Source organism: Aquila chrysaetos, chromosome 4, assembly GCF_900496995.4.
Source record: "Aquila chrysaetos chrysaetos chromosome 4, bAquChr1.4, whole genome shotgun sequence".
In the NCBI taxonomy this organism is placed as follows: Eukaryota; Metazoa; Chordata; class Aves; order Accipitriformes; family Accipitridae; genus Aquila; species Aquila chrysaetos.
Window position 1 is genome coordinate 40,781,083 of NC_044007.1, and position 25,633 is coordinate 40,806,715.

Genomic DNA, 25,633 nt, shown 5'->3' on the forward strand with positions numbered 1-25,633 from the left:
ATGGCTATCAGGATTTGGATGATGCTTTTTTCTGTAATTTAAACATCTAAAGTAAGTCAGACGGACTATTGATCCCTATTTTACCGTTTGGGAACACTGACCTGTGACAAACTCATGACTGGAACGTGGCCTAGAAAAACGTTACACATCCGCTCTGGAGCATTAAAACCATTAAAAAATAAAAATCCCACCCTCTCAAAATGTTAGAGCTGTGAGACTTTCTGTACTGCTTTACCTAAAGCTCCTAGTGTAATCAAAACCTTTTTTTTTTTTTTTTTTTTTTACAAATCAGTTTTTACATGTCACAAAAGTAGGAAAGACAATAGGACAACAAGGTTTTGTCCAGCCTGAAAACCCAGCCAAATTACTAAAAAGTATGCTTTGGTAACAGTGAAGCCCACAGGGCCTGCCTGCAGCGAAGGCAAAGGTAACTATCTGGCAGCTGGGCTGGTTCAGAAGGGAGACGAGGACAGGTGTGAACAGGAACAGCCCCCGTGGACGCGCACATGGAAACCTCGCACGGTTTCCTGCTCTCTCCCACAGGCAGCCCCTTCCTGCCCCGCTCAGGATGATGCGAGCTTGGGAGTGGAAAGTACCACCACCGCCTCGGGACCTCTCTTCCTGCCCTCCAGCTCCCCAGGGTGCTGCCCGCGCAGCAGCCTCTTCCCGCTTCCGCGGCCAGGAGCCATCCGCTTTCCAATACAGCAAACAGCGAATCTGTGCGCCAAAAAAGTCTGCCTCCACCTCCCTCCAGAAGAGGTAATTATGCTCGTGCTCAGCTCTCCCCTTGCGAGCAGCGAGCCGCTCGCCCGACCCTGCATCCCAGGCTGCTGCTGTACGCATGGGAAGGACGAAAAGTTTTCCCCTGCAGCAGGGAGGGGAGGAAGCAGATAAGAGCAGCCCTGCAAAGCACAGCACACTGCTTTGAGGGGATGGGAGAAGGGACGAGCTCCTGCAAAGAGCTGCCATTTGGCCCTTGCAAATAGTTACTACTTCTCCCACCGTAATCGGTGGCCACTCTCTAGGGTTTCATAGGAAGCAGCGGGAGAGATATCAGCTGTGCTGCAGCGTGATCTTCTCAAACAGGTGGTCCTCATCTCCTCCAGGGACAGGCACAGGAGGAACAGACATCCGAGCCATGACTTTGCAATTCAGTAGGACTACTTGCCCTTCCCTGTCCATCTACTTTTGGAAAAATCTGCCTGCTTTGCACGTGCCTGAAGCTGGCTCCGTAACATTAAGAGCCCGCATAATACTCAGCACCCACACAATACTCAGCACCCGCACAATTTAATGAAAAACCTTCATTTGTGTTCCTAGGTATACCTACATTTTGCTTTCAAACCCGGCTAGTTTGGTCCACAATAGATTTGTTTTGCAAGTGTTTTTTTTTTCCAGAGACCACTGTATTCGTCTTTCTGTATTGGCAGGATTGGGCTAATATCCATTACAACTGTAATAGTACAATATTAATGTGTGATCTTTCTTTCAAAATCACCAGGTACGCAGTATAACATAGCAGCCCATTTGGGTGTTTTCTTTCTTTTTAAGATGCCATGGGACATGCAGTTCAAACAACCATGAAATTAATCAGCTTCTTCCATTCTCCGATCTGTTGTCCCTCATATGAAGGTGCATTTCAGTGAGGCAGGCCACTCATTTTGTCACACTTACACCAAAGACAGAAGGAGATGTGAAGGATAAAGTTTTTGGGTTTTTTGTTGTTGTTTGTTTAATAAAAGGATTACATTGTTAGTCAAAATTGGAACTGAAATAACAGGGTTAAATTATGAGCTATATTAAATTACAAAATGGTTATGATACTTAAAATACCAGATTTTTTTATCTACGGGTATACTCTAATACACTAATACAGCCTGTGTCATTTAACTATCATGGACTTGTTATGCTCTATCGAAAAAACTGTTGCTCTTCAATAAATACATTTTCTATGTCTGACTTAATTTACCTGAATTTCATGTAAGTGCAAAACTTTCCTATTAAAACTGATCAGCTGATTCAGGAATGAAAACCATTAGTTTTGCACAGCATTTAGAAATCTAAAAACCACACTACTCCCTTCAATGCTTAGAAGCAAAACACTGAACAATATAAGCAGTAGTAGTAAACACATGCCAGATAGTAACTTTATCAAAATATTTTACTTCTACATAATCATCCATAATCTATATTAACTTGCACTAATCTCACTCATCTCAGCTGCTGTAATATTTCCTTTCTGGAGTTAGCGCTGCTGAAATACTGTGGCTTGGATGATTAAACGTTTGAACTGTTGATTTCTTTAAAAACTTGATTCAATGATTTGTCACTGGACAGGTCCCCCAGTCTGTGATGTTGCCAAAGTACGCAAATTTCTTTCACCAATTTAAGAATCTTTGGCAGCACAGCACCCCAACACAGTCTCAGAGTTCAAAGAAGTTTGATACTGAAGCTGACAAGAACACAAAATGAGAACAACCTTCTTTTCAAGAGAGCATTTTGTAACAGAGACACAAGCCCATTATGGGAAAAGTAGGACTTTCTCCACACTCCTGAGTAAGCATAAGGAACAGCAAATGCCCTTAATGCTGCTCCAAAGACATTTCTCTCGCAGGTAAAACAACAGGGCTTAGTACTTACTAGAATAATGTAAGTCATCTAGCCACCCAGGGACAAGAGTCATTGCATGGGAAAGAAGATAAAGACTCTCCTACAAATACAACTAAGAAAGCAGTGATTTGTTCCTTCAAAGAAACACTGCCCCTTTAATCTGCATGGCATGTCTGAAGATTTAGAGAAGACGCATGAAGAGATATTAGGATTGAGTGGATGGGACAGGCCGGCTCTGAGGTCTGATGTCCAGCACAGCCACAGGAACCCATGCATGTTTTTGAGGCAGACTCCTAACTATTGCTTACTAAACAAAGCTTCATTGTAGTCAAGACCTCGCAAAACCACACTAATTGAGAAGCCCTGCAGTAAAAGCCTTTTTACTTTGTGGTGGCAAAAATTACGGGGAGATGCTCAATACTGTGCAATATGGCCTGGTCAGCCTCTAAACCTGTGCGTATAGGTAAATGGAACAGAAAGGTTATCTTAGCTAATACAGTATTTTGGTTTCAAAAAACACATACTGGGAGATGTATAACTCAAGAGTTTTTCTAAGCTGTGAATTGCTATGTATGTGAACCCCATCCTTGGGACAGTCTGGAACACAGCCGAAGTAACTTCTGCAATAGGGATAGGCTAATCAACTGTAATTTACTGAACAGTTAATACAACCTGTTCACGACAACATTTGATTTTACAAGCCAGTGTTTATAAATTCTTCAGGAAACATCATCTCTGCTAATACAGAAACTTCTCTTTCTTGTTAAAGGAACAAATAACATCTTACTGTCCATGCCTCATTTAGCCATATAACTGTATCAAACCTAACCAACAGTCAGTCCTGGGGAATATGTGCAAAGCTGATTCATTAACTGCAATTTTTAAATCCTAATACAAATGGATTTTGCAAACTGATTTGGATTAACCAAGTCTGGCTGTGCTTCCATCTGGAAGTTATATTTTATAACGCTAGCCACATCTCGAAAAACAGATTCAGATGTTTGGAACAAATTCAGAACAGTTGTAAGAAATTCTAGGTACAAATAAAAAAAAAATTGAGCTTTAACGTCTTTTTCCTCTCAGTTTTCTTTCAAGTAGGCATTTATAATCATGGTGTTTAGGGAGTTGAGGGGTAAGGAAAGAGTCTGTGTTATTATCTATGACGTATTTACTCATGTGTAACGGCAGTTTGTTCTTATACTACTCTGTAGCATTTTAAGCCTATCCTGATAAAGGGACACAATGCTGAGTAAAAACAGTTAAGAAACAGGGTTGAAGCATCTGGTCTATCCACAAAGATTTTCTGCTAGGGAAATTGTCTTTACATGAAACAGCAAAATGAATATAATCCCTACAGTGAGGATACATCAATATCCATATAAAAATGCCTTTTTAAAAGCAGAGCTTATAGCCCATGGGTCATGTCAGTATAAAATAGTGTCTGTAAGGGTTGTACAACTTGTAACAACTCTAAGTACCTAACTTCGTCATTTAGAGAAAAACACCATCAAACCTTCTTTCTCTAAGCCTTCATCTCTGGATTTGGTCAAAGCTACATTAATGTTGAAGCAATGTAATTTGTTAATACATAAACCACACACGAGGACAGATGACCATTAGAAGAGAGTTAGTTTTGAAATCTAACACATCCAGAATTTTTTATGCCTTGAAAAGAAAAATTAACCTTCTGCCTTTCCAGCTTGTTTAAAATAACTGTGAAGCCATAAACAGGAAAGCCAAACAAAAGAAATGTGCCCAAGTCCCTCAAAAACATGATGTCGTAGATGGTAGAAGGCAAACGACAAAACAAGATTTCCTCTCCACCCACGCCATTTAGCACAGATGCTCTAGAAATCCCACAAACACACTGTTTTTCTCTGATTGCATATAGAAGTTTCCTGACTTACCTAGCCTTTTTGCTGGTCTTGGGTTTTGGTGTGGTATTTTTTGCTTTCTTTTCCTTTGGCTCTTTAGGGGTCTTAGGGACTTTGGGGGTCTTGGGTTCCTTCTTTTCCTTGGGTTCTTTAGGATCCTTCGGTTCTTTCTTTGCCTTGGGCTTTTTCTTTTTCTTCTTCTCTTCTTGAGAGCAATCCACTGAATTTCTGCTTAGATTCTGGCTGTCAAGTCCCCCAGGAAAGTCTTCCTTACCAAAACCTTTACTGGGACCTTCTGCAGCAATGTGATTGTTTTTCTTCTTCTTTTTCTTTTGCTGTGGCTGCGGCTCAATTGATGGCAGATAATCATCGCTCTTCACTAGCTGGGTATTCGGTCCACTAACCTGAGTCATATCCGGCACTGGTTTCTCTAAAAAGGGTTCCGACGGAGAATGCTGAGAGAGACAAACAGAAACAAAATTGTAGATTTGCAACTGTGATTTCTAAAACTTTGCTCTTTTAGAGCAAGAGGTTACAGAGGGAGAAAACACTAAGCAGAAGATTAACCTAGTAGCATATCTGAAACATTATAATGTAAAACAGTAAAACCCAAAGCTTTCTGCAGTTAAGACAGTAGCAAAATGACCAGAAATTTTTGATATAGCAAGGGTAAAATTATTCTAAAGCTTGTATATAAAGTGGAAGTATAGCAAATATTTAGTCTTCAACATATATATGCAAAAGGAAAACAATTGTTATTTGAGGTATTTCAAAACAGTTGTTAGTAGAATTAATAACTTGTTACAAATCATTCAGTTGCACTAGAATTTTGTCCTTTTGGAAAAAAATTGTTAAAGTTTGTTTCTAGACATGCAAAGGAAAATAAAGTATATTCACAGGCTGTATTTATAAAAAATGAATCAAGGCAATTTACATTGGTTCAGCTGTGACAGGAGGTATTTTGATCAGCATTTGAAGGATTAAGCCACTTTAAAATGTAATATAATGTTACACTTTATGTCAAAGATCCACAGCTCCCTATTTGTAATTGAAACAGATTTGTTCCTGCTACAGATTGGACAGAGAACTACCGTGTTTGTGAACCTGCAAAAACATCCTATTTCAAAGTCTGTAAGTCTGGTGTAAACCTGATACACTATACAAAGTACATGTGAACCTATGTATAATTGCACAAATGTCAAATGCCTGGACCAAACATATTTGATATATTTGCAACTCTTTTCCTCTTAATGGTTCTGTTCTACACAAAGAACTATGAGTCTGCAATGAAAAAATGCCTAAGGTCTACCATGACTTTGCAGCATATCAAAGCTCTAACCTGCTTCTCTTCACTGCCTGCTCGTGGTTATAAATGTAGGATAACAGTGCTTTTCAAGAAGAAAAGTAATAGCATGACACCATACTGATGCCTTTCTCACAACTGCATATACGGCCAGACCATTTTCCCACCCTTCCTCTGTTTCTCCTTTTCTCTCCCCTAAAAATTAAGTCAGCATGATTCTAGGTGGAAGAGTTCCCCATTAGCTGTGGTCATGAAGCCTAGCAATTTCATGTTTGATCCACTGAATTGGGGAGAAGAAAGGTTTATAGCAAATCAGAATTTTACTTCTAGGAATAGCAGTGCCTGTGTAACTTTGTAGTGTTATTCGCATTTCCTTTTCTCTGCTTTTTATTCAAACTGCACGCACTTAGGAGTGGCAAGTGTGCAAACGAATGACTACAAACCCAACCCCTGAGCATAAGCAGAACTGATGGGCATACACAGACATATAGTTTAGCCGCCTGGACCTAAAAAAACGAATGCACTTAAGACTTAGAAAATAAAATTTTTAATATCATGAGAAAGTGAATGCATGTGTATTTTTCCAAATATATTAATACAGTTTTCCAAATGTAAACAAACTGAACCAGTGCAGTCCTAACTATTTTCAGCATTTTTTTACAGTAGCAAAAAACTGCTGTGCCCTGAATATACTCACATACTCAGAAGATACCCAAGCACCAGAAGGAGCAAGGCTGTCAAGAAGTGGAGACAACTCTTTATTGCTTTTTGGGAAAGGTTTGAATGGTACAAGCTAGACACTACAGTTCTTCATGGAAGGGACTCCAGGACAAGAGGGAAGTCCTGAGTGATGGACTGAAGATCTGGGTCTACTTGGCTTAACCAAGAACTTCCAGGGTGACTTCTGCATGTTTCCATCCTCCATCTGTTATATTAAGATACCTGATGCACCCACTGCATTAGCACCACATCAATCAGCCCCACCTCAAGGCAATCTCATGTTAGGTATCCTGAAGTATGAACCAACACCTCTTCTAGAAATCTGTAGTCACCATACCACTTGCATACCTTCATGCTGGAAAGTTCACAAAGACTGGATATCTGTATAGAAAACGCTGATTCCAGGAAGTCAGTGGTGCCAATGAGTTCTGCAGTCCAATTATGCATTACATAAAACAGAGACATTTTAAAATCTTCTAATTGGTTTTGAATTTGGTTGACTGAATTGAATGTCTCCTCAGATTTGTTCTGTGACACGGAACAAAACCGTCTTCTCTGTACGTCAGACCGTTATGTACTTGTACTGTCTAACACTTATTTTTAGGTAGGAAAAGACAGGAATATGACACAGATCACCTGTAAGTACTTCTTATCCATAGGTTTTCAGAGCAGTACTTTTAACCTACATTTTCCCAAGGTAGTCAATATATTTCTGTATTATCTGCCATTTCATATCTCATGCATCCTATGTTTTTCAGAGACCTCGAAGTCTTCACCGAGCTGTCCACTGCAATACTCAGTCCTCTTTTTAAATACTGTTCACCTGCTGTGTCTAACATATAAGAAATCTAAGTTTTTCTTTCTATTATTTGTAAAATTTGTATTAAGGAAGTACGTTGTGTTTGGCACTACAGTATTTGTTTGCCATATTAAGAGAGACTTCTACAACTATCTAAAAGCTTTCATATAAGGCACAACTTTCTAGAACAAATCAGAATTGGTAGCTTATTTTTCTTCCTCTTAAGCATGTGAGATAGCCAGGCCAACAAATATTAAAAACCACAAGAAATCTAGTAATGCCACGTAAATTTAATTCTATAAAATTTTCAAGGTTGCACCTTCATTAGTGACAATTATGACTGTGTCACTGAAATTAATAAGAAATTTTATACATGCTTGAGTATTCTCATTACCTTTTTAATCTAATTCAAAAAATTAATCCTTGCCTCCTTTCTAAGACTTGTGGGTTGCTTTTTTGGTTTGTTTGCTTGTTTGTTTTAGAAGTCTGAACAACAGCTTTCAGCACAGTCATAAGCAAATCTAAAGGTAAGGCAGACAGGTTTCCAAGTCTCCACAACAGCAACGTCAGCCCTTCATGATTTGACATTTGTAACTTTAATGTAAGGTCTGGCCAGAAGGTACAGGACTGGGAATGGCCGCAATTGTTGCCACACTGTAGTACTCAGTAACTCACTCTGGAAGATGTCATCCTATGAAAATTCAGATTTCTACTACCTCAAAAAGCTTATCCACAATTCATATGCATTCTCAGGCTCTAAACCAACTTAGACTATACATTAGACTTAAATGTTATGCATGAAACAAATATTAAAAAAACCAAAACAAAACAAAACCCCCAAACCTGCTGCCTTTTATTTACAGTACAAAGTTACATGCATTACCAAGCATACAAATTAAAATACTATGGTTTTGTTTCGTATCATTCACAATTCCCAAAACATTAAGCTACAAAAAGCCAAATCTGCCCTGATTAGGCTTTGGTTATGTTTCCTATTACTTGAATATACATTACTTTTGCCACACACCACTCCCTTTGCAGTTTGGCACATTTTGTAATTCACTTATACCTGATCTTTTAAATTGTAGCACTCTTTCAATGAAATAGGTGTGATTAACTTTATTTTTCTAGGAAGACTGTGCCTACACTTTTGCAATATGCTAAAACGGTTTATCCCTAACTGACAACCCCACATTGCTCCCTAGTGTGAAGCTGTGTAGGAGCAGCACAAATCTAGTGAGGAGAACAGAAGCAGCTTGAAAGATGCATTTTCTTACCCCAAACCAGTGGTCTGCTCTTTCTTAAGAGGGGAAAGGAAGAACACGCTTTCACTAGTAAATATTAGTTCAAGCCTACCACAGGGAATTATTTCAAATAGTTCTACTTTAAATCTACAAAGGATTAACTCTAGTTACAGCATCACAATTTCTAATGGAAGAACCCCATTTTCCATTTACAAAATTGAAAAAGTATGTATATTACAAGTTTTTACCAAAATTGAAAGATTTATCTGCATACTTCACAGAAATTGCTTCTCCTGCTGCTTTTAGTAATAACAAAGCCATAATTTAGTAAGTTAGTACAGAATTTAATCTTCCACAGGAAAGAAACCAGTGAAGATTAAACACAAATCGGTATTCACCCTACTCGATATTGCAGCAGAATTATTTTTGGTATTATTTGAAATAAGGTGAAAAAGGTGCTCAAAAACATTGGTGTGTTTACTAGACCCACATCTCTTTAAATCTTTTAGAGAAAAGCTGTTTTTGTAAACATTTAACAAAGAACAGATGGCCTGTTTTAATCATGCGAAAAAACCTGGAGCTCACATTAATACTCCTACCACCAACTACTGGGGCTAGTCACCTAACTAACCAGCAGCATGGTACAGTCTTCAGTAATACCATTTAATTTTACAATGGACATTTTCTCATCAATTCCCACTGCTTGACAGTTAATCAATGCTATTAATATGCAATATCACAATGCAGGACATTCCTACTAAAGATTGCAGCTTATTAAAGCAAAACTGAGATTCTTCAGAAACTCTGAGGAGTTAAAATAATTTGCAGCTCAACAGGTTACCCAGGACGGTAATATGCTTTTGCATTATCAGCGAAAGCCAACAATATCCGAGCAAATAATACATGAAAACACTACTTGTAAAATTGTTTCTGGAGTGCAAAAATCTCACTTTTCTGGAATTCAGACTTATTTTTAAACTTCCAAACATGTCTCACCAAGATTTGAAAAATTAAAAATGAAGCTGCCTGCGTTTCACAGCTGCTTACACATTTAGAGCTAAGCTCATTCTCTGCAGCCCACAGCAAAGATAGATGTCTCAAACCAGTCCTGTTACATGAAGTAGCAAGATGGACAGGATGTAGGATTAATCCAGTGAGGGTTAGTGGCAGGGAGGGAGGTTAAGGAGGAGAATCTTTCTGTTGCTTGAACAAGGATTGAACTAGAATCAACCGTACTTAAGCACTGAAAGTAGCTTGAGTGTCGCTTCCCTAGCAGAGCAGCAATTTGAGCCAATATTGAGCTTTAAGAAGTATGAAGCAAGAGCAGCAAAGTATGCAACATGACTCAGCTAACTTTGTGAAATTTAAACATCAGCACCAACCAAAAAAACCCTCCTTTTTACTAGGACTACTTTCATTTCCCCGACGGGTATTTCCAGACTCCCTGGTCTTTTCTGTATTTTGAAAAAGATCTATGGTAACCACATTTGTTTAAATTTTCTTGAACTTTGGTTTATTAACTAAGTTGTGTAACAGTAGAGCACATGCTTAGTCAGTTCCCACTGGCTCCAAAACACAAACCTCTCCAATACAATATCTATACAATGGATAATTTCACATTAGGTAAATCATTACCGAATATTCTCATTTGCAGCAAGTGCAGTCCTGCTAAATTGTCGCCTTCACTTTGGAAAAGTTAAAACAGCAACATGCAACAAAGGGAGTTCTTTTAAAACAGAAAACGGACTACAGCATCACTTCTGGAAGCAGCTCTACCTAGTGCCACAGAGATAACTCGTTTTGAATTTGTATCCTTCCTGATAGCACAGTCCCCAAGGTGTTAAAAGCCACCATATGTAGAAATTGCTACACGATTCTTCCTTTCAAAGGTTAATGAAAGGATTCATCATCCCTCTGGATTAGTTAGAACAAACTACTTATCTTGACTATCCTCCAAAACAAATCATTTGGAAAGTTTCCGCATCATGTCTCTATACATTGCTTTGTCCCTGCAGTTCTCAACTTGTCTCATTAACACTTGCAGCATAGGCCTGTCTCGGAGCTCCCTCGATCTGAAGCACGCTTCAGCTTTTCTAGACCAACATAAATACTTTTCAGACGTTGTCTGTCTGCAAAGCTCACATATCAGTAAAAACTCCAGAGTAAACAGGAACAAATACCACCTCTGAAATCGCAATGAAATACCAGTACCTACATTCAACAACAGTACAGCTGCACAGGATTTTTTCCTATAGTAGCTAAAGTCCAGAAACATCGTCAAGACTATGGCGCTCACACCCATAATCCTTTCCAAAACCTGTTTTACCAAACAGTTTCTTCTCCTTTATTGTGAGTGATGATCCCTTCCCTTTTCTGTGAAACTACTGCCTTGAATTGAAGCTGTATATGTCTTTTTTACTTTACCATATGAAAATACTTAGTACTACCTTAAAGTTTTGGGCAATATGATGCTGTTTAGAAACAACTGGTGTCTCAGTACTTCAGAAACTCCTCTAAAATTGTAGTTCCAAAGTAACAACTTGCATTTATAAACCAACAAGTGTTGTCAAGTGATCTTTGTAATAAAGGGAAAGGCATCACACACCAGATGAGAATGAAAGAAGACTATTTTGCAAATATACTTGACAGGAATCTTGTAGTTTATTAAATCTCTTACTATACTTCTACAAAACACAGACGAAAATGTATGAAAAACAAGAGTTCTATTAACACCTTCTTAGCGAGACATAACTTGACAATTAAAAATCACTTAGCATGAAAAACGTTCATGTTTTAGTGTAAGTGCTGCTGCAATACCATTTGATTTCTTAAGGGAAGAAGGGAAGGGAAGGAGGGAAGAAGGGAAGGGAAGGGAAGGGAAGGGAAGGGAAGGGAAGGGAAGGGAAGGGAAGGGAAGGGAAGGGAAGGGAAGGGAAGGGAAGGGAAGGGAAGGGAAGGGAAGGGAAGGGAAGGGAAGGGAAGGGAAGGAAGGGAAGGGAAGGGAAGGGAAGGGAAGGGAAGGGAAGGGAAGGGAAGGGAAGGGAAGGGAAGGGAAGGGAAGGGAAGGGAAGGGAAGGGAAGGGAAGGGAAGGGAAGGGAAGGGAAGGGAAGGGAAGGGAAGGGAAGGGAAGGGAAGGGGAAGGGAAGGGAAGGAGGGAAGGGAAGGGAAGGAGGGAAGGGAAGGGAAGGAGGGAAGGGAAGGGAAGGAGGGAAGGGAAGGGAAGGAGGGAAGGGAAGGGAAGGAGGGAAGGGAAGGGAAGGAGGGAAGGGAAGGGAAGGAGGGAAGGGAAGGGAAGGAGGGAAGGGAAGGGAAGGAGGGAAGGGAAGGAAGGAGGGAAGGGAAGGGAAGGAGGGAAGGGAAGGGAAGGAGGGAAGGGAAGGGAAGGAGGGAAGGGAAGGGAAGGAGGGAAGGGAAGGGAAGGAGGGAAGGGAAGGGAAGGAGGGAAGGGAAGGGAAGAAGGGAAGGGAAGGGAAGAAGGGAAGGGAAGGGAAGAAGGGAAGGGAAAAGATCCTAAGTCTTCCTGCTCTGTTACTACTAATGGAGACCATCCTTAAGAAACAGGTGCAACTATTAGAAAGTTAAAACTTGCTGATCCAAAGTTTTCAGAAAAACTCTGAATCATAACAACTAGAATTTTGATGCCAGCAGCATCCTAACAGTGGAGTGGAAGTGATTAAAACCAATCTTAATGCCCTCAGCCATCACTGCAAAAGTACACTCATTGCTGATTTGGTGGAGCTGAAAATATCACCCAATTACTTTATGTGGAAGAATAAAAACATGCTATACAAAACACAGAGTTCCTTAACTGAGTCTCAGCACAGCTACAGTATTAGAATTACTTATTTTCTGGTCATATACTCTGTGGAGTAACACAGATTACAAAATACGAATGATACTAATGTGGCCATCCAAAAAGCAAACATCCCACTGTATTTTACAGTAATCATATGTAGCAACACTGTTTCATGCTCACATAAAGTGAGAGATATTACTAAGCCTATGGAATATCAGCCAGTGCAATGAGCGCTGATGGTTTGTTCACAGCTCAAAAACAACTAACTTGTCCCATAAGAGAGCTTAGGTTGCTGTCGATTGATCAGAACCGACATCAGTGTCGATCAGATAATCTCAGACAACTGCCACCCCTATGATAATGAAGCATGTATGCTCCAAATTAGCTTTCCACAGAAGAAAGTGCAATAGCTATCACATGGATTGTACATAACTGCTGATGTGGTGGTCCACAAGACAAACATTTTATTACTTTCTTGCTACAGATTCCTTTGTAATATATACTGGCTTTGACAGCAGTATATGGATTGCTCCTACTGCAAGCAGGGCAGGTCCCAAATATTACACAACAGTAGCCAGACTCTCCACTCTCCATCATCACCATGTAGACTGGTCAAGGACTCACAATTTTGGCAAGTTTTTACTAGCTCTAGCTGCAGACACACATAGGAAGGGTGGTAGAATTAGGTACCGAATTCTACTGGCAAAAGCCATATTGCTCATGTTGACAGCTTGTCTACCTCAAGCCTGCCCTCCCTGCACAGTCACAGTCAAAGGAAACCTCACTCCTGTGGACGCTCCATTATCAAGTAGTAGACATGCCAGAAACATGCCAATGTGAGTTTTACCACAAAAGTTTTGCAGAGTTCATGCTATACAGTCTATACCACAGGTGGGAAAAATGACAGGCAGACCAGCAGGAGTCCTACTGTAAAATGGCCCATAAGCATCTTTTTCTTAATGCCTTACTTCTGCCAAGTAGAACCTGCATTTAAAAATGCAGATATTTTCTCCATGAAGTTACGTTTATGAAGTTATGCCCAAGCACAGCTATCTAGATACCTAGTTCTTACTAGAGAACTCCTTGGATTAGAGAATAACCAGGAAGTTTACCACTAGTCTTTTCCAACCCCTCTAAAACAAGGTGGTAGCTGCACATCTCCAGGCAAGACAGGGAAGTCACACAGTGAGAACATGTCAGGATGAAATGGTTTCTAGAGGACCTAGTACAATACTTCAACTTCTCCAGGAAAGGAAGAATAGGGGAGGAAACACCTTCACATATTCAACAAAACCAGTAGTATTGAAACTGTTATTATTAAATACATAAGCATTATAAAGACTAACCTAACGTTTTAGCATATATACAGGCTGAGTTGTTGCTCTTGGGCTTGCCTCCACGTTCCTCCACAGCTCTTCAGCTCCACTTGGAAAGCGAAGCAGTTCCTCTGAAATAGTAAAATGCAAACATCCTCCCTCTCCTGGGCACGTTTCACAGCCACGCTATGAAATCCAAGGTCCTGAGGGAAGAAGGGAAGTGTACTGCCCTGCACACGCAGCCTCCTCCCTCCGCCAGTAGAATTCCCTCCATTCAGTTACTAAATGTCAAATACACAGAGATCCATCCTCTCTGAAGGGTAACCCGTTCCTACATCACGCTGTATTGCCATCACCACAGGTTATGATGCTCTGGTACCAGCTATGATTTCCACTTAACACCCTGTCCCCTACCCAGAAAAAGAAAACCCAACAAAACAGTCCTGATTGACTTCGTGTATTAAGCACTTACAGCCTGCCCATAGTAATTAAAGTGATAAATGTCCCCTAAAATTTTGGTTTTCTCCAGAAGACTTAAAGTCACTCAGAGAACCATTTTAAGAGGAACCTTAAGTAGCTCACATCTACTTCTATCAATACGTTTCTCTACTGTTACTAAATCTAAATCACAGTGACACAGAGCAAATGGCATCAGGTTTAGGAGAAAAATCAAAGACCAGCATACGTGGTGCAAACGTTGCTGCTTCTGACCGCAGAGAACCAAAAAAGTTCCATCTGTGCTTTCATTGCTGCTTGCAGCAGTAACAGCAAAAGCATTACACGATACAACAGCAAAAGCATTTCTATTCTGGTACTTCTTCCCCCCCACCTCTTCTAACCCTGAAAAGAGTTAACAGGAAAACTTATTAACAGGCTATATATGTAAAAAAACCTGTAAGGTGAAAAGCAATAAGACACACCTTATATGTTTACATAAGAGATACATACTATTAAAAACCATAAAAATATAAGGTGTAGATGTAAATTCAGAAGCGATACTTCTTTTCTGATTTGCAAAACCTCTAATAAAGTATGCTTTATCTGAATTCAGATAAAGTACCCTTTATCTTCTCATACTTTACATCAAATAAATTGCACTTTAACCTAAGGAAGGGAGAACAACAGAGAGAAAGGCAGCATGTTTGAGGTTTGTTTTTTTTCCTAGATGAAGCCAAAGACTAGCAGGCGAGGAAATTTCTATTTCTTCTGCCTGCTCTGCAGCGCCCAAGGATCAAGTAAATACAAGCTTCAGAAATACCACCTTTTTGACAGACAGCCTGTGAGCCCTAGTCTGTTGCTTGCAAGGACAATACAAAATACTTTTCAACAATGAATCAAAAGGACCAAACTGCAATAAAGACTGTAAGGAGGTACACTAGGAGCAGAGATGAGCAGATGGGAGCAGCGTGGATATATGTGTGTATTGCCCCAATCTATTTACTTGGCACCACTGCATGCCTACGTATTTTTTTACATCACGCCTGTGCCAGAAAGTCTTCAAACTCAGCTTTATACACTTCATCTCCATGACTACGTGCCACACTTGTGTACGTGTACCATCATGTCCTTTCTTCTGGGCTTGGTTATCTTCCAGTCTCTCCCTACCAGCCTCAGGAAGCCTTAGAGACACTAGTCATAGCCAGTTCTTTTCGGCCTTCTCATGGTAAGCCACACTCTGTTTTGCCATGCGCACCTGCCCCACGGCAGCCTCTCGCCACTCTTCTGGGGGCACTCTAATACCAGGGTCTTCAATGGTTCCAGCCCACCTCTCAGGAAAGCCGGTGCTCAGGAGACAGGCTGGGGATCTTGGCTGCTCACTAAGCCCTGTCTCGTAGAAATGAGTAAGGGCAGCAACCAAAGGGCTTTACTTCATACATTCATAAAACAGTAAGATAGAGCAACAACTAGCAAAATGCTTTCAAATGTATTTTAGGCAATGACATTTATTAGCATACGGTGTTTGTTCCAATACATTAGGAAGACTTTAGGGAAGATATAACTTCTCTATCACTTACCTAACCCCTTCATATATATACCTAGGAAAACAAAAGCCCAACTATTTGTTTTAAAAGTTCCCCCCATCCGATTCTAGACTTGCTAAACATGCATGTTTAAGAAGCCTGCACATATAAAAAATGTATCAATCGACAGTTTAATGACAAACACGCATCAGATTACGAGGCTGGTGAAAAGAAGATGCAATTCATAGAGAGCCTTTACTGAGAACTCTATCACTTTTCCTATCTGCAAGCCCTCATGAAAAAAGCAAGTTTTCCCAAAGGTATGAATACATATCACGTTCTAATAGCTCAAGAAAAGGGCAATGGCCTTAGATGTTTGAGATTTCAACAGATGCAACAAAGGACTCGAACCCCTGAGTTTTTACTCCTGTCCCTAGAAAGCAGCATAACATCATATGGTCTGGAATATCCCTTGGGTCAGTTGGGGTCAGCTGTCCCAGCTGTGTCCCCTCCCAACTCCTTGTGCCCCCCCCCCAGCCTCCTCACTGGTAGGGTGAGGTGAGAGGCAAAAAAGGCCTTGATGCTGTGTAAGCACTGCTCAGCAGTAAGGAAAATATCTCAGTATTATCAATGCTGTTTTCAGCACAAATCCAAAACAGAACCCCATACTAGCTACTATGAAGAAAATTAACTCTACCCCAGCCAAAACCAGCACACAATCTCAAAGTCCAGGTGAGCACAGTTAATACTAGGAGATTGACAATTTAAAATAATTTAAAAGTTAACATTTTGTTTTGACATTGTAAATGCCATTTCTTTAGTCACAAGGAAGTTCCACATAACAAGAGAAAAAGAAACTCCAAAATCCCACTACCACTTTTACTTCTATTAGCTGTCCCTAATAAGTTGGGGTGACTTTTCTAAACCATTTTTATCCAACATTAAACTGTTCTTGTCCAGCAGAAATTCAAAAGCTTTCTTCAGACATTGACCAAATGAGTCACCCTGCAAGTGAAATAGTAAACACGCAATGTTGTCCTGGGAAAAGAATACTTAAAGTCCACTGTAACCATAAGAAAAGCTATTATAAATTATAAACATATTTTTCTTTTTTTAAATGGCAGTCTATATTATTAAGTATTTCAAATACTTGAAAACAAAGAATAAATGTCGTTAGCACCACTTATGAAACAAATTCTACTTCCTGGTACTTTACTTTTTACAATAATATCTCTAATGTACAGCGTGACTCCTCCCTAGTTACTTCCAGAATTGCTGCCTCATTCAGCTTACACGATGGATGAGAACTCCTAGATTAAATCAGATCTGAATGACTAAGATGTTATCCTGAAGAGAAGACTCATGTTACCTTGAAAACTTAAGTACAGAAAAGGGAAAGACTGTAAGGAGATGGTCTGTAATGAAAGCAGTGAACATCAGGCAAGGTTATTTACTGTCTTTTTTCCACCAGCCTCACCTCACTGTGATACTCTTCTATTTTTTTTCCAGAAGGATGGTTTGTTTTGGGTTTTTTTCTTTTAAATTACATTTTTCCTTTTAAATTACTCATTTCTTTATAACATGGATCTCCAGCAAAGGACTTGCTATGGATCCTCTTCTTTGAGAAGTGCCCAACCATGACCGCAAGAGAGTACCTAGTTGGATAACTACTGGCTTCAGCATTAGCGCAATACAGCCCAGAATAACGCACACTAAAAAGCCCCAAATCCCATGTCTATCACTCTAGCCTCAGGCAACTCCCTGTCCCTCTGTCCCGGTTTCCTCTTATGTAAAATTGAGAACACGCATTATAGGAAAGTTTAGAAGATTAATAAATTGGTCGTTATTGAGGTTTTTCTGTGTTATGATTAAAATTACCATTAAAAAAAAAGCTCATTTAGCTATTAATTCTTTACCATAATATAAAGAGAGACAGCGTTTGTAGGAAAAGTCAGTCTGTTTCATGAGATTCAATGACATTGAAGATTGGGTTTACTGGATAATATACAGTAAATAAATTATCAGGCCATACCTCAAATAATAAAACCAAACAGATTAAACAGCTACTTATATCACAGATGATCTTCTGTGGGTAGAAAAAGGGAATAGCAAAAACACAGTTTCATATACAGATTACATCCTACTTCATAGGCACAAGGACCATGCAGCAACAGTCCTACTTTCGATCTCTCTTAACCTCCAACTTTGCAGCTTGCTATAATTCTGTAAGCACAATCACTTAAAATATGTGTATTAAATTATACCGTTTAACATTTTCTACAACTAACTTTGTTGTTTCTTGATACTTACTTTCAACAGACAAAGTATATACAAACATAAGAACCAAAGACTTCTTGGCAACTGTAGATACAAACAAAGCAGACTGCAGATGGTAATGAACAATTACAGTTTTCTGGATGTGCTCATCACACCCCTCTTTCAGAGGCATTGATGCTTACAGCAATATAAATACTTAAAAGCTCTAAGGTGTCACATATTAAGTATGTGGGGAGATAACAAAAGAAGAGTTTAAACCTACTTATTTTTCTTACATGCATATATTTACAAATATATACCTATGTATTCAAACATGTAACTTCCAGTGTTCTTTAAACTTCCTCTACTGATGTCTGACCCCCTTCCCAAACTACAGCTGTTGCCATGTTCACTTTCCAGCATATAAAAAAAAACCAACCAAAGCCCCAAACCAACCTGCAACAGAAAAAAATCATCAGCTAAATAATGCAGGTTCTACCCTGGTTACATACTCGAGAATTAACATTTTCCATCCTGTCACGTAGAAGATACCCAGTCCTCAGGTTAAATAAGTTCTATGAAGATAAACCAAAACATGATGCAAGGGCAGGTTTTTCTTTTCCCTCTCCTGTCTCTAAATAGAAAAGGATAACAACCTGAAAACATAATGACTTGTGCAATGGCTTTCTCACATTTTGTTTTAGATACACTCCTAAATAGTTATGGAAAAGCAGTAATTCTAGAAAACTCTCTGATTAACCAGCCTTTAAACACCTATAGTTCATCAACTCATGGAAATCAGAGGGCAAAAGATACAATATATCTTCAGCAGTGATGCATTTTACACCAATGATACCTATTTTATGAGAGAAAAACTACTAAAGATTTAATGGTGCCAATTAAAGAAGCCAAGAGTTTGCATGGCTCAATGGCTGAGTCATAGACCTTTTGCCTATAATAGGTTCCATTATAGCCCTGAGCTCAAGCTGTGGGAAGAGGATCACAGATGAGTAACAGGAATTAGTATTTTTAAATGTTATTGCAAAGGAAGGTGTCCTTTAAGCATTACGCAGTTGCAATTCTAGCAGCAGTAGAGCAGCTTATGCTTACTCAGAATCCTAGTTTTAAATGAGATGCTCTGCAATTTGTGGACACCTCACAACTTCAAAACACTATCAAAGAAATTTAAGCCCATCAGTGTAAAGCCCTCACAAATTTAACCAGCATTTCGTATGCACTTCCGAACTTGGAATACTTCAGTACTTGTAATTTTTGTGCTATGTTATTACCTGGATTTTTGGTATTCATTTATGTTTACATAAAACAAGGTAAGACTGTGTAGCTGAAGACTAAATTAATTTGTACTTAACCATAGGATGTCTATAAACAACTAGTGCAATGTACAATGAGAAAAAGAAAATGAAGAAGTTGAAGTGCCTCTCAAGACGGTTCCCAGTAAACCCAGGGAAGTGTTTGTTCCATCGTACAGTATTGTACAAAATTCTGATCATCCACATCAACAATTAAACCTCAGACACAGGTATGGATTATCTTGAAGGAGAAGTCTAATGGGAATTTAACTTACTTTAGATAGATTGATATTTATGAAAACATCAGCAGATTCTAATACAGGAAATAAAAGAATTAAGATGGGTAAAATTGGCACCAGAGCAAATTGGGTATAAAACCAGTGACTAATAAATTTAGGACAGAAAGTCAGATGCCTGTTCCAACATTCAGAGTAATCTGATTTGGGTAAGAATTTTTAAAAAACAGGAGTACTGGCAGCAAAAGGCAAGTGTTCTTTAAAGTGAAGTTTGATAAGGTTACGAAAAGTAGTTCACAAGATGGCACATGTGACAGCTGGAGGCTCAACTCAATGGCCCAGACAATCTTTACAAGTACTTTGCTCCTAATAAATGGTGACAGCAAAAATGAACAGCAAAATCTTGTTTAGATCAAAAAATAAATGTATTTTAACAAATGTTATTTGGACTAACAAACACTGAACATACTAGTTCAGAAATGAGTTAAATATGCTTAGAACAACCATTTATGTTTAATTTCCTAGGGGAGGGAAATCTCTATTAAGCAGACTAATAGGGCTGGTAAGACAAGTTTCTCGTCACAGAAGTTTTACCTTCAAACCTGAAAAAAGGGGGGGGTTACCCAAAGTTTTTATAATTACACTGGTCAATACAGTCAGAAAAAAAGCCTCTTTTATAAGCCTTACTTCAGTCACATCCTCAAATCATCACAGCTATGAACGTGACTACTCAGATACCCCACGGAAAACCTCTGTGATTTCAAATGTTTGTGTTTGTAACACCGTCCTTTGACTAGAAATTGTCTTCATTCATATCATGATTGTCATACAAAATGCAACAGTGCTGTTTAAAACAGAAAGGGTTACTTTTTAAATAAAAATGCCACAGTCCCAGTGTCCTTTTACAATAGGTTTTCTATTCCCTGGTTTGGACAATTTTCCAAAAACAATGCAGAAGTAATTTTTCTTTTTTAGGTACTCTAGATGATAGAGATTTGAGAAAAGTAGAAGTAAGCCATTTGTGAAATTACTGGCAATCAGTTGTTCATTTACACAGTTACATTATTTAAGTATTAGTGATATACTTGTAAGGAGCAGGTTAGTGCAGGAAATGCTGCTACCCAGTTGTTGTTGGGCATCTGTCTTAACTTGCAACAGGAATACTGCAACTAAAAAGGCTCTCGAGAGAACTTCACTTCTTTCTAATGTGTTGGAAAACTTGTTCTTCCTCAAGAGCTTCCTACACGCAACATCCCTAATACAAGTGATCTGAATCAATGAGGATAAATGAAGGTAGAACAAATTCTTCCCTCAAAAAAACGAATTGTTTTCAATAGAAATTATCCCAGAGCTCCCAGACTAGAAGCCCCTGGCCTGCTTTGACAGCTCTCCATACCAGTTAATTAACAATGTAAACCCCTTCTCCCATCCCCACCCATTGAGGCAATTAGGAAGTTCACAGGAATGCTTTGTTTTGGGGTAAGTTTGTACAGTTGGTGTAGAGACACTTAGAAGAGATGCAGAGGAGCAAGAGTTTTTATCTTTTACACCTACTAGTAAGTATATCAGACTTAAGCAGTTAATCACTGAAAGAGCAAGACAACCCGCAGATCATACTTCAGCTGCTTGCAGCCCAGGCCTTCCTGTATAATATACACTTCCCACCCACAATGTTTTCTTTGCTTTACTTATGAATACAAGCATCTACTTCTTCAGCATCTACAACTCAGAGAACATGTTCCCGAGTTAAAAGGAAATTACACTGATGAAGATTTCAATAATTCTATGTTTGTGACTTGCAAAAAATAACTCGGTGGTTTTCTAGGATTGAAGGTAGGTATTTTCATGTGCACAGCTAATGCTCCTTTTACATATTAGTCCTCAGTTCTGCACGAGAATTTTTGATTATCCAATTAGACATAGTATAAGCCCTTTAAATGCAGAAAGTTACTTTCTGAAGCTGCAGCGGTTATTCTGGATATACTAAAAAGACAAAGCAGAACAGAAGACTACACCCAAAGGCTTTTTGCCTTTCTGAGGACATACAAATGCACAGCAGAAGTCAAGCTGGCGTTCAAGAAAGCGTGCGGGAACTGAGGAACAAGCGGTGTTAACTCTTCTCAAGGGAGGGGAGCACCAGGCAGCGGTGGCGGGGACGGAAGAGGGAGGAGGTTTGCGGCCGCCTGTGTAACCCCAGGCGCCTTACCGGGCTGTACATTTCCACTCTGTGAAATGGAAACAGTGATCGGGTTTGCCTGCCCCGCCAGCTTATTCCCACTGACTCAAATTATTCAAAGGTTCTCCGATGGAAGAAGTTAACAGACATGGAGGGTACGTATCACAGGCTAAAGCCACCTTTTTCTAGCTGACAGGTTAGTATTAGTAAGCCAAACAACTCAGGTAACTGTGGTTTCATGCTGCCACTTTCCACTACGAGATTTGCAGCTCCACAGAAAGGCTCAGTTATGCCCAGCTCCCTTCAATCCAAAGGCAAATACAACAAGCATTTTTAGTATACATTCTCTTCAGTCTTTCCATGTCATTTCCAAAAAGGTGGCACCATACAATCCATTACTTCCAGGTGAGGTGAGGATACACCATCCTGATCAGCCAACACAGAACTCACCGTTGGGACACCCCCCTGAAGAGATCATAGAATGGTTTTTGGGTTGGAAGGGACCTTTAAAGATCATCTAATACAACTCCTCTGCAATGAGCAGGGACATCCTCAACTATATCAGGTTACTCAGAGCCCTATACAAGCTGACCTCCAATGTTTCCACGGATGGGGCATCTACCACCTCTCTGGGCAACCTGTTCCAGTGCCTCACCACCCTCACTGTAAAAAATTTCTTCATTTTATCTAGTTTGAATCCACCCTGTTTTACTTTAAAACCATTATCCCTCATCCTGTCACTACAGGCCCTGCTAAAAAGTTTGTCCCCATCTTTCTTATGAGCCCAAGTACTGAAAGGCCACAATAAGGTCTCCCCAGAGTCTTCTCTTCTCCAGGCTGAACAACCCCAACTCTCTCAGCCTGTCTTCACAGGAGAGGTGTTCCAGCTCTCTGATCATCTTTGCGGCCCTCCTCTGGACCTGCTCCAACAAGTCCGTGTCTTTCCTGTGCTGAGGACTCCAGAGCTGCACACAGCACTCCAGGTGAGGTCCCACCAGAGCAGAGTAGAGGGGCAGAATCACCTCCCTCGACCTGCTGGCCACGTTTCTTTTGATACAGCCCAGGATGCGGTTGGCTTGCTGGGCTGTGAGCGCACCTTGTTGGCTCATGTCCAGTTCTGCATCCATCATTACTCCCAAGTCCCTCTTCACAGGGCTGCTCTCAAAGCCTTCATCCCCCCGCCTGTATTGATACTGGAGGTTGCCCCAACCCATGGGCAGGACCCTTGCACTTGGCCTTGCTGAACCTCATGAGATTCACACAGGCCCAATTCTCACACTTGTCCAGGTCCCTCTGGATGGCATCCCGACCATCAGGCATGTCAACTGTATCACTCAGCTTAGTGTCATCTGCAAACTTGCTGAGGGTGCACTCGATCCCACTGTCTATGTCACTGATGAAGATATTAAACAGTACTGGTCCCAATATACTTTGCTTTATACTGAGGTGTAACCACTGCCATTTCAGACACCAGCCTGAGCAGACCCCATCTGAAGTAAGATCTACATTACAACACAGAACTCTGTTCTGTCAAATTTTTTTCCCATTGTTTTTATTTTTTAATCTGTAAGCCTCTAGTAGCGGAGATGTAATTCTCTTTAAAAACTTCCCATATGCATAATATTGCTTAGCATACAAACCTGCTCTCCTTAATCACCTTTCCCAGGCCACTTAAAGCATTCTGCAGGGGACTTCAGAGGTATACAGACCACAGGTTGAAACCACCAACTCAAAGAAATCTTAATGGATACACATGAGATACAAAACCAAAAGAGATCGTCAGTAATCAACTCTATTTTTCTCTTGGGGTGGGAAGACAGCAGTTCTCCAAATGGCCTTTCCTTTGCAGTATTTTATTAACTTCATCATGACAAAGTAGGCTTGAAATCACAGACTTCTTAGAAATCCTTTGATGTTATATATGCTGCCCAAGATCCATTTATGTCAAAGAGCCCAAGATACTTCTCAAGCTCTAGTTCTTTAGTCACAGCAACAAATGAAAAAAGCCTTTGAGTATGTTATCTATGGCATGTCACAGGTAGGCCTTTTCCCGGCTCCTCTAGTAATTGAACTAAACTAACAATTAAATCAGAAAGTGTCATTAGAACTGGAGGGGATGGGGGAGGGGGGGGAGGGGAGGGGCGGAAAAAAGAAAAGAAAAAAACCCGACTAAAACCACCACCTAGTTTTCTGTGGACAAACACCACACTTAGCAGTACCAATTGAGATAACTCTTAATTATAATGTCTAAATCATACTTTAGTTCTCCAGCCACTTTGATTAACATTGTTCTGTGAAACATTAAATACCTTATCTTTAGTGCAGATATCTTTAGTGTCCTACCTCCAGCCATTCTTTATGCAACCTATAGTAAAATGTAAAAATCACTACACATAGGTCTTAAATCAGACGTGCCTACAGCAATATCGGGTCTAAATTTTGTTTTATATTGTAACATTATATTATAACTGGAGAGCTGTGTCTAAAGCGACCCTTTATAACTTAGCCCTCATTGCCACTAACAGTTTCTGAGTTATGTTTTTCGGCGTTGCTGTACAGCGCAGCAGGGAACTGCAGGAACTGCTCTGCCGTCCCCTGCTCGCCACTACTGCAGAGGAGCACCTCTCAAGCTCACCCGACAGCAATGCTGGCAATGCAAACACGAAACAAGCAACCTGTGTCAGACAGCAAAAATTCCCTGAATCCCAGCCTAATAACTTAGTATTTCAAAGGAGGCTAGCAGAGAAAAAGACTTGGAACTAAGTAGTCTTCCAGTACTGTAGGTATTTATCCCTGTGTCCACAACTGACGATACTTGCCCCAGTAAACATTTTCAATATTCCATTAACAAACTGAGTGAGATACGAATAACAACTATAAAGCCCAAAGTTTTAGACTAGTTTTAATGACGACGTATTTCATATACAGTTGTACAAGTAAACTGTGATGTCAACTTTTTATGGTAAGGTGTCACTTTAAATTCAAACAGGCACTGTGTATTATAAGCCTCCCACTATATTTAGCAACAATTGGCTGGTACAGAAAGATTTCTTCCAAAAATAAAATAAAGCACTTCATATCATTCAACGCTCACATGTAAGGAAAATTACAGTATTATCACAGTTATCAGAGTCTTGCAGGGCCAAAAAAGATATGAAGTACCAGAATGCAAGTGGATGGAGGGCCATCTGGAGAGAAAGGAGATGTAAAAGGAGAGAGGAAAAAAACAGAGTTCATATTGACTACTGGATAGTAGGAAGTTTGTTATGAAGCTTGTTATGAGTCCTCTCTGTCTTTTCTTACAGGAACACTAAATTAAAAAATCTAGAAGTATTAATTTCTCAGTTACTGTGGCCAGTATGTTCTTTTGGTTGTGGGAGTTAGAGACATAATAAAACACAATTTAATTAGCACAATTAAAATTGACTAATGTTTTTCTGATTCAACTGATTAAATTATTCAGTCTGTTTTAAGAAAGAAGTCTATTGTAGGTGGGTATACCTTCCTTTCAGGAACTCTTGTGTTACATATGAAAATTTCCTCTCCGATTAAAATACCAAGAGTTTATATTTAACAAAATATAAAAAAAAATGAAAGAGGAAACTTAAGTAAGTGTTTGGCACTCCCTACAACACGTTATATCAATATAGCAAAGACACATTTGGTGCTGAATACTGAAGAGTAAGTGTTGCACTCTTGAAGACAAATACTTGCAATTTTCCAAAATTAAAAGGTTAATAATACTCCATAGAAACCCGCCAAGCTCCAGAAGTTAACATTTCTTGACGTTTAATTTCTACAGCAGCAACCCATGCAATATGAACCCACTCCCAGTTGTTCTTAATTTTTGTGCTTGTCCAGTGTAATACATAAGCTGCTGTCTCCTAAACTAGGCTAACACAATAAAACCACTGAGGAGGAGTACAGGAAAGAGTTGAATCCAAACCCTCAGTACTGATTCAGGGATGAACAGCTGGTGAAACAACAGAAGCAAAGAAACAAGGATTCCTCCCAACCCAACAGTGGCAGAT

The 25,633-nt window shown here is 39.7% G+C and overlaps 1 protein-coding gene across 6 annotated transcripts in view; it reads right to left on the reverse strand.

Moving 5' to 3' along the window:
• CHD7 (chromodomain helicase DNA binding protein 7) overlaps positions 1 to 25,633 on the reverse strand; it is a 132,993-nt gene that overhangs the window by 54,503 nt on the left and 52,857 nt on the right. For all 6 annotated transcript variants that reach the window (XM_030011477.2, XM_030011479.2, XM_030011478.2 and 3 more), the window contains one exon: positions 4,518 to 4,939. In XM_030011477.2, the coding sequence (XP_029867337.1) occupies positions 4,518 to 4,939 (422 nt within the window). The remainder of the gene's footprint in view (positions 1 to 4,517; positions 4,940 to 25,633) is intronic.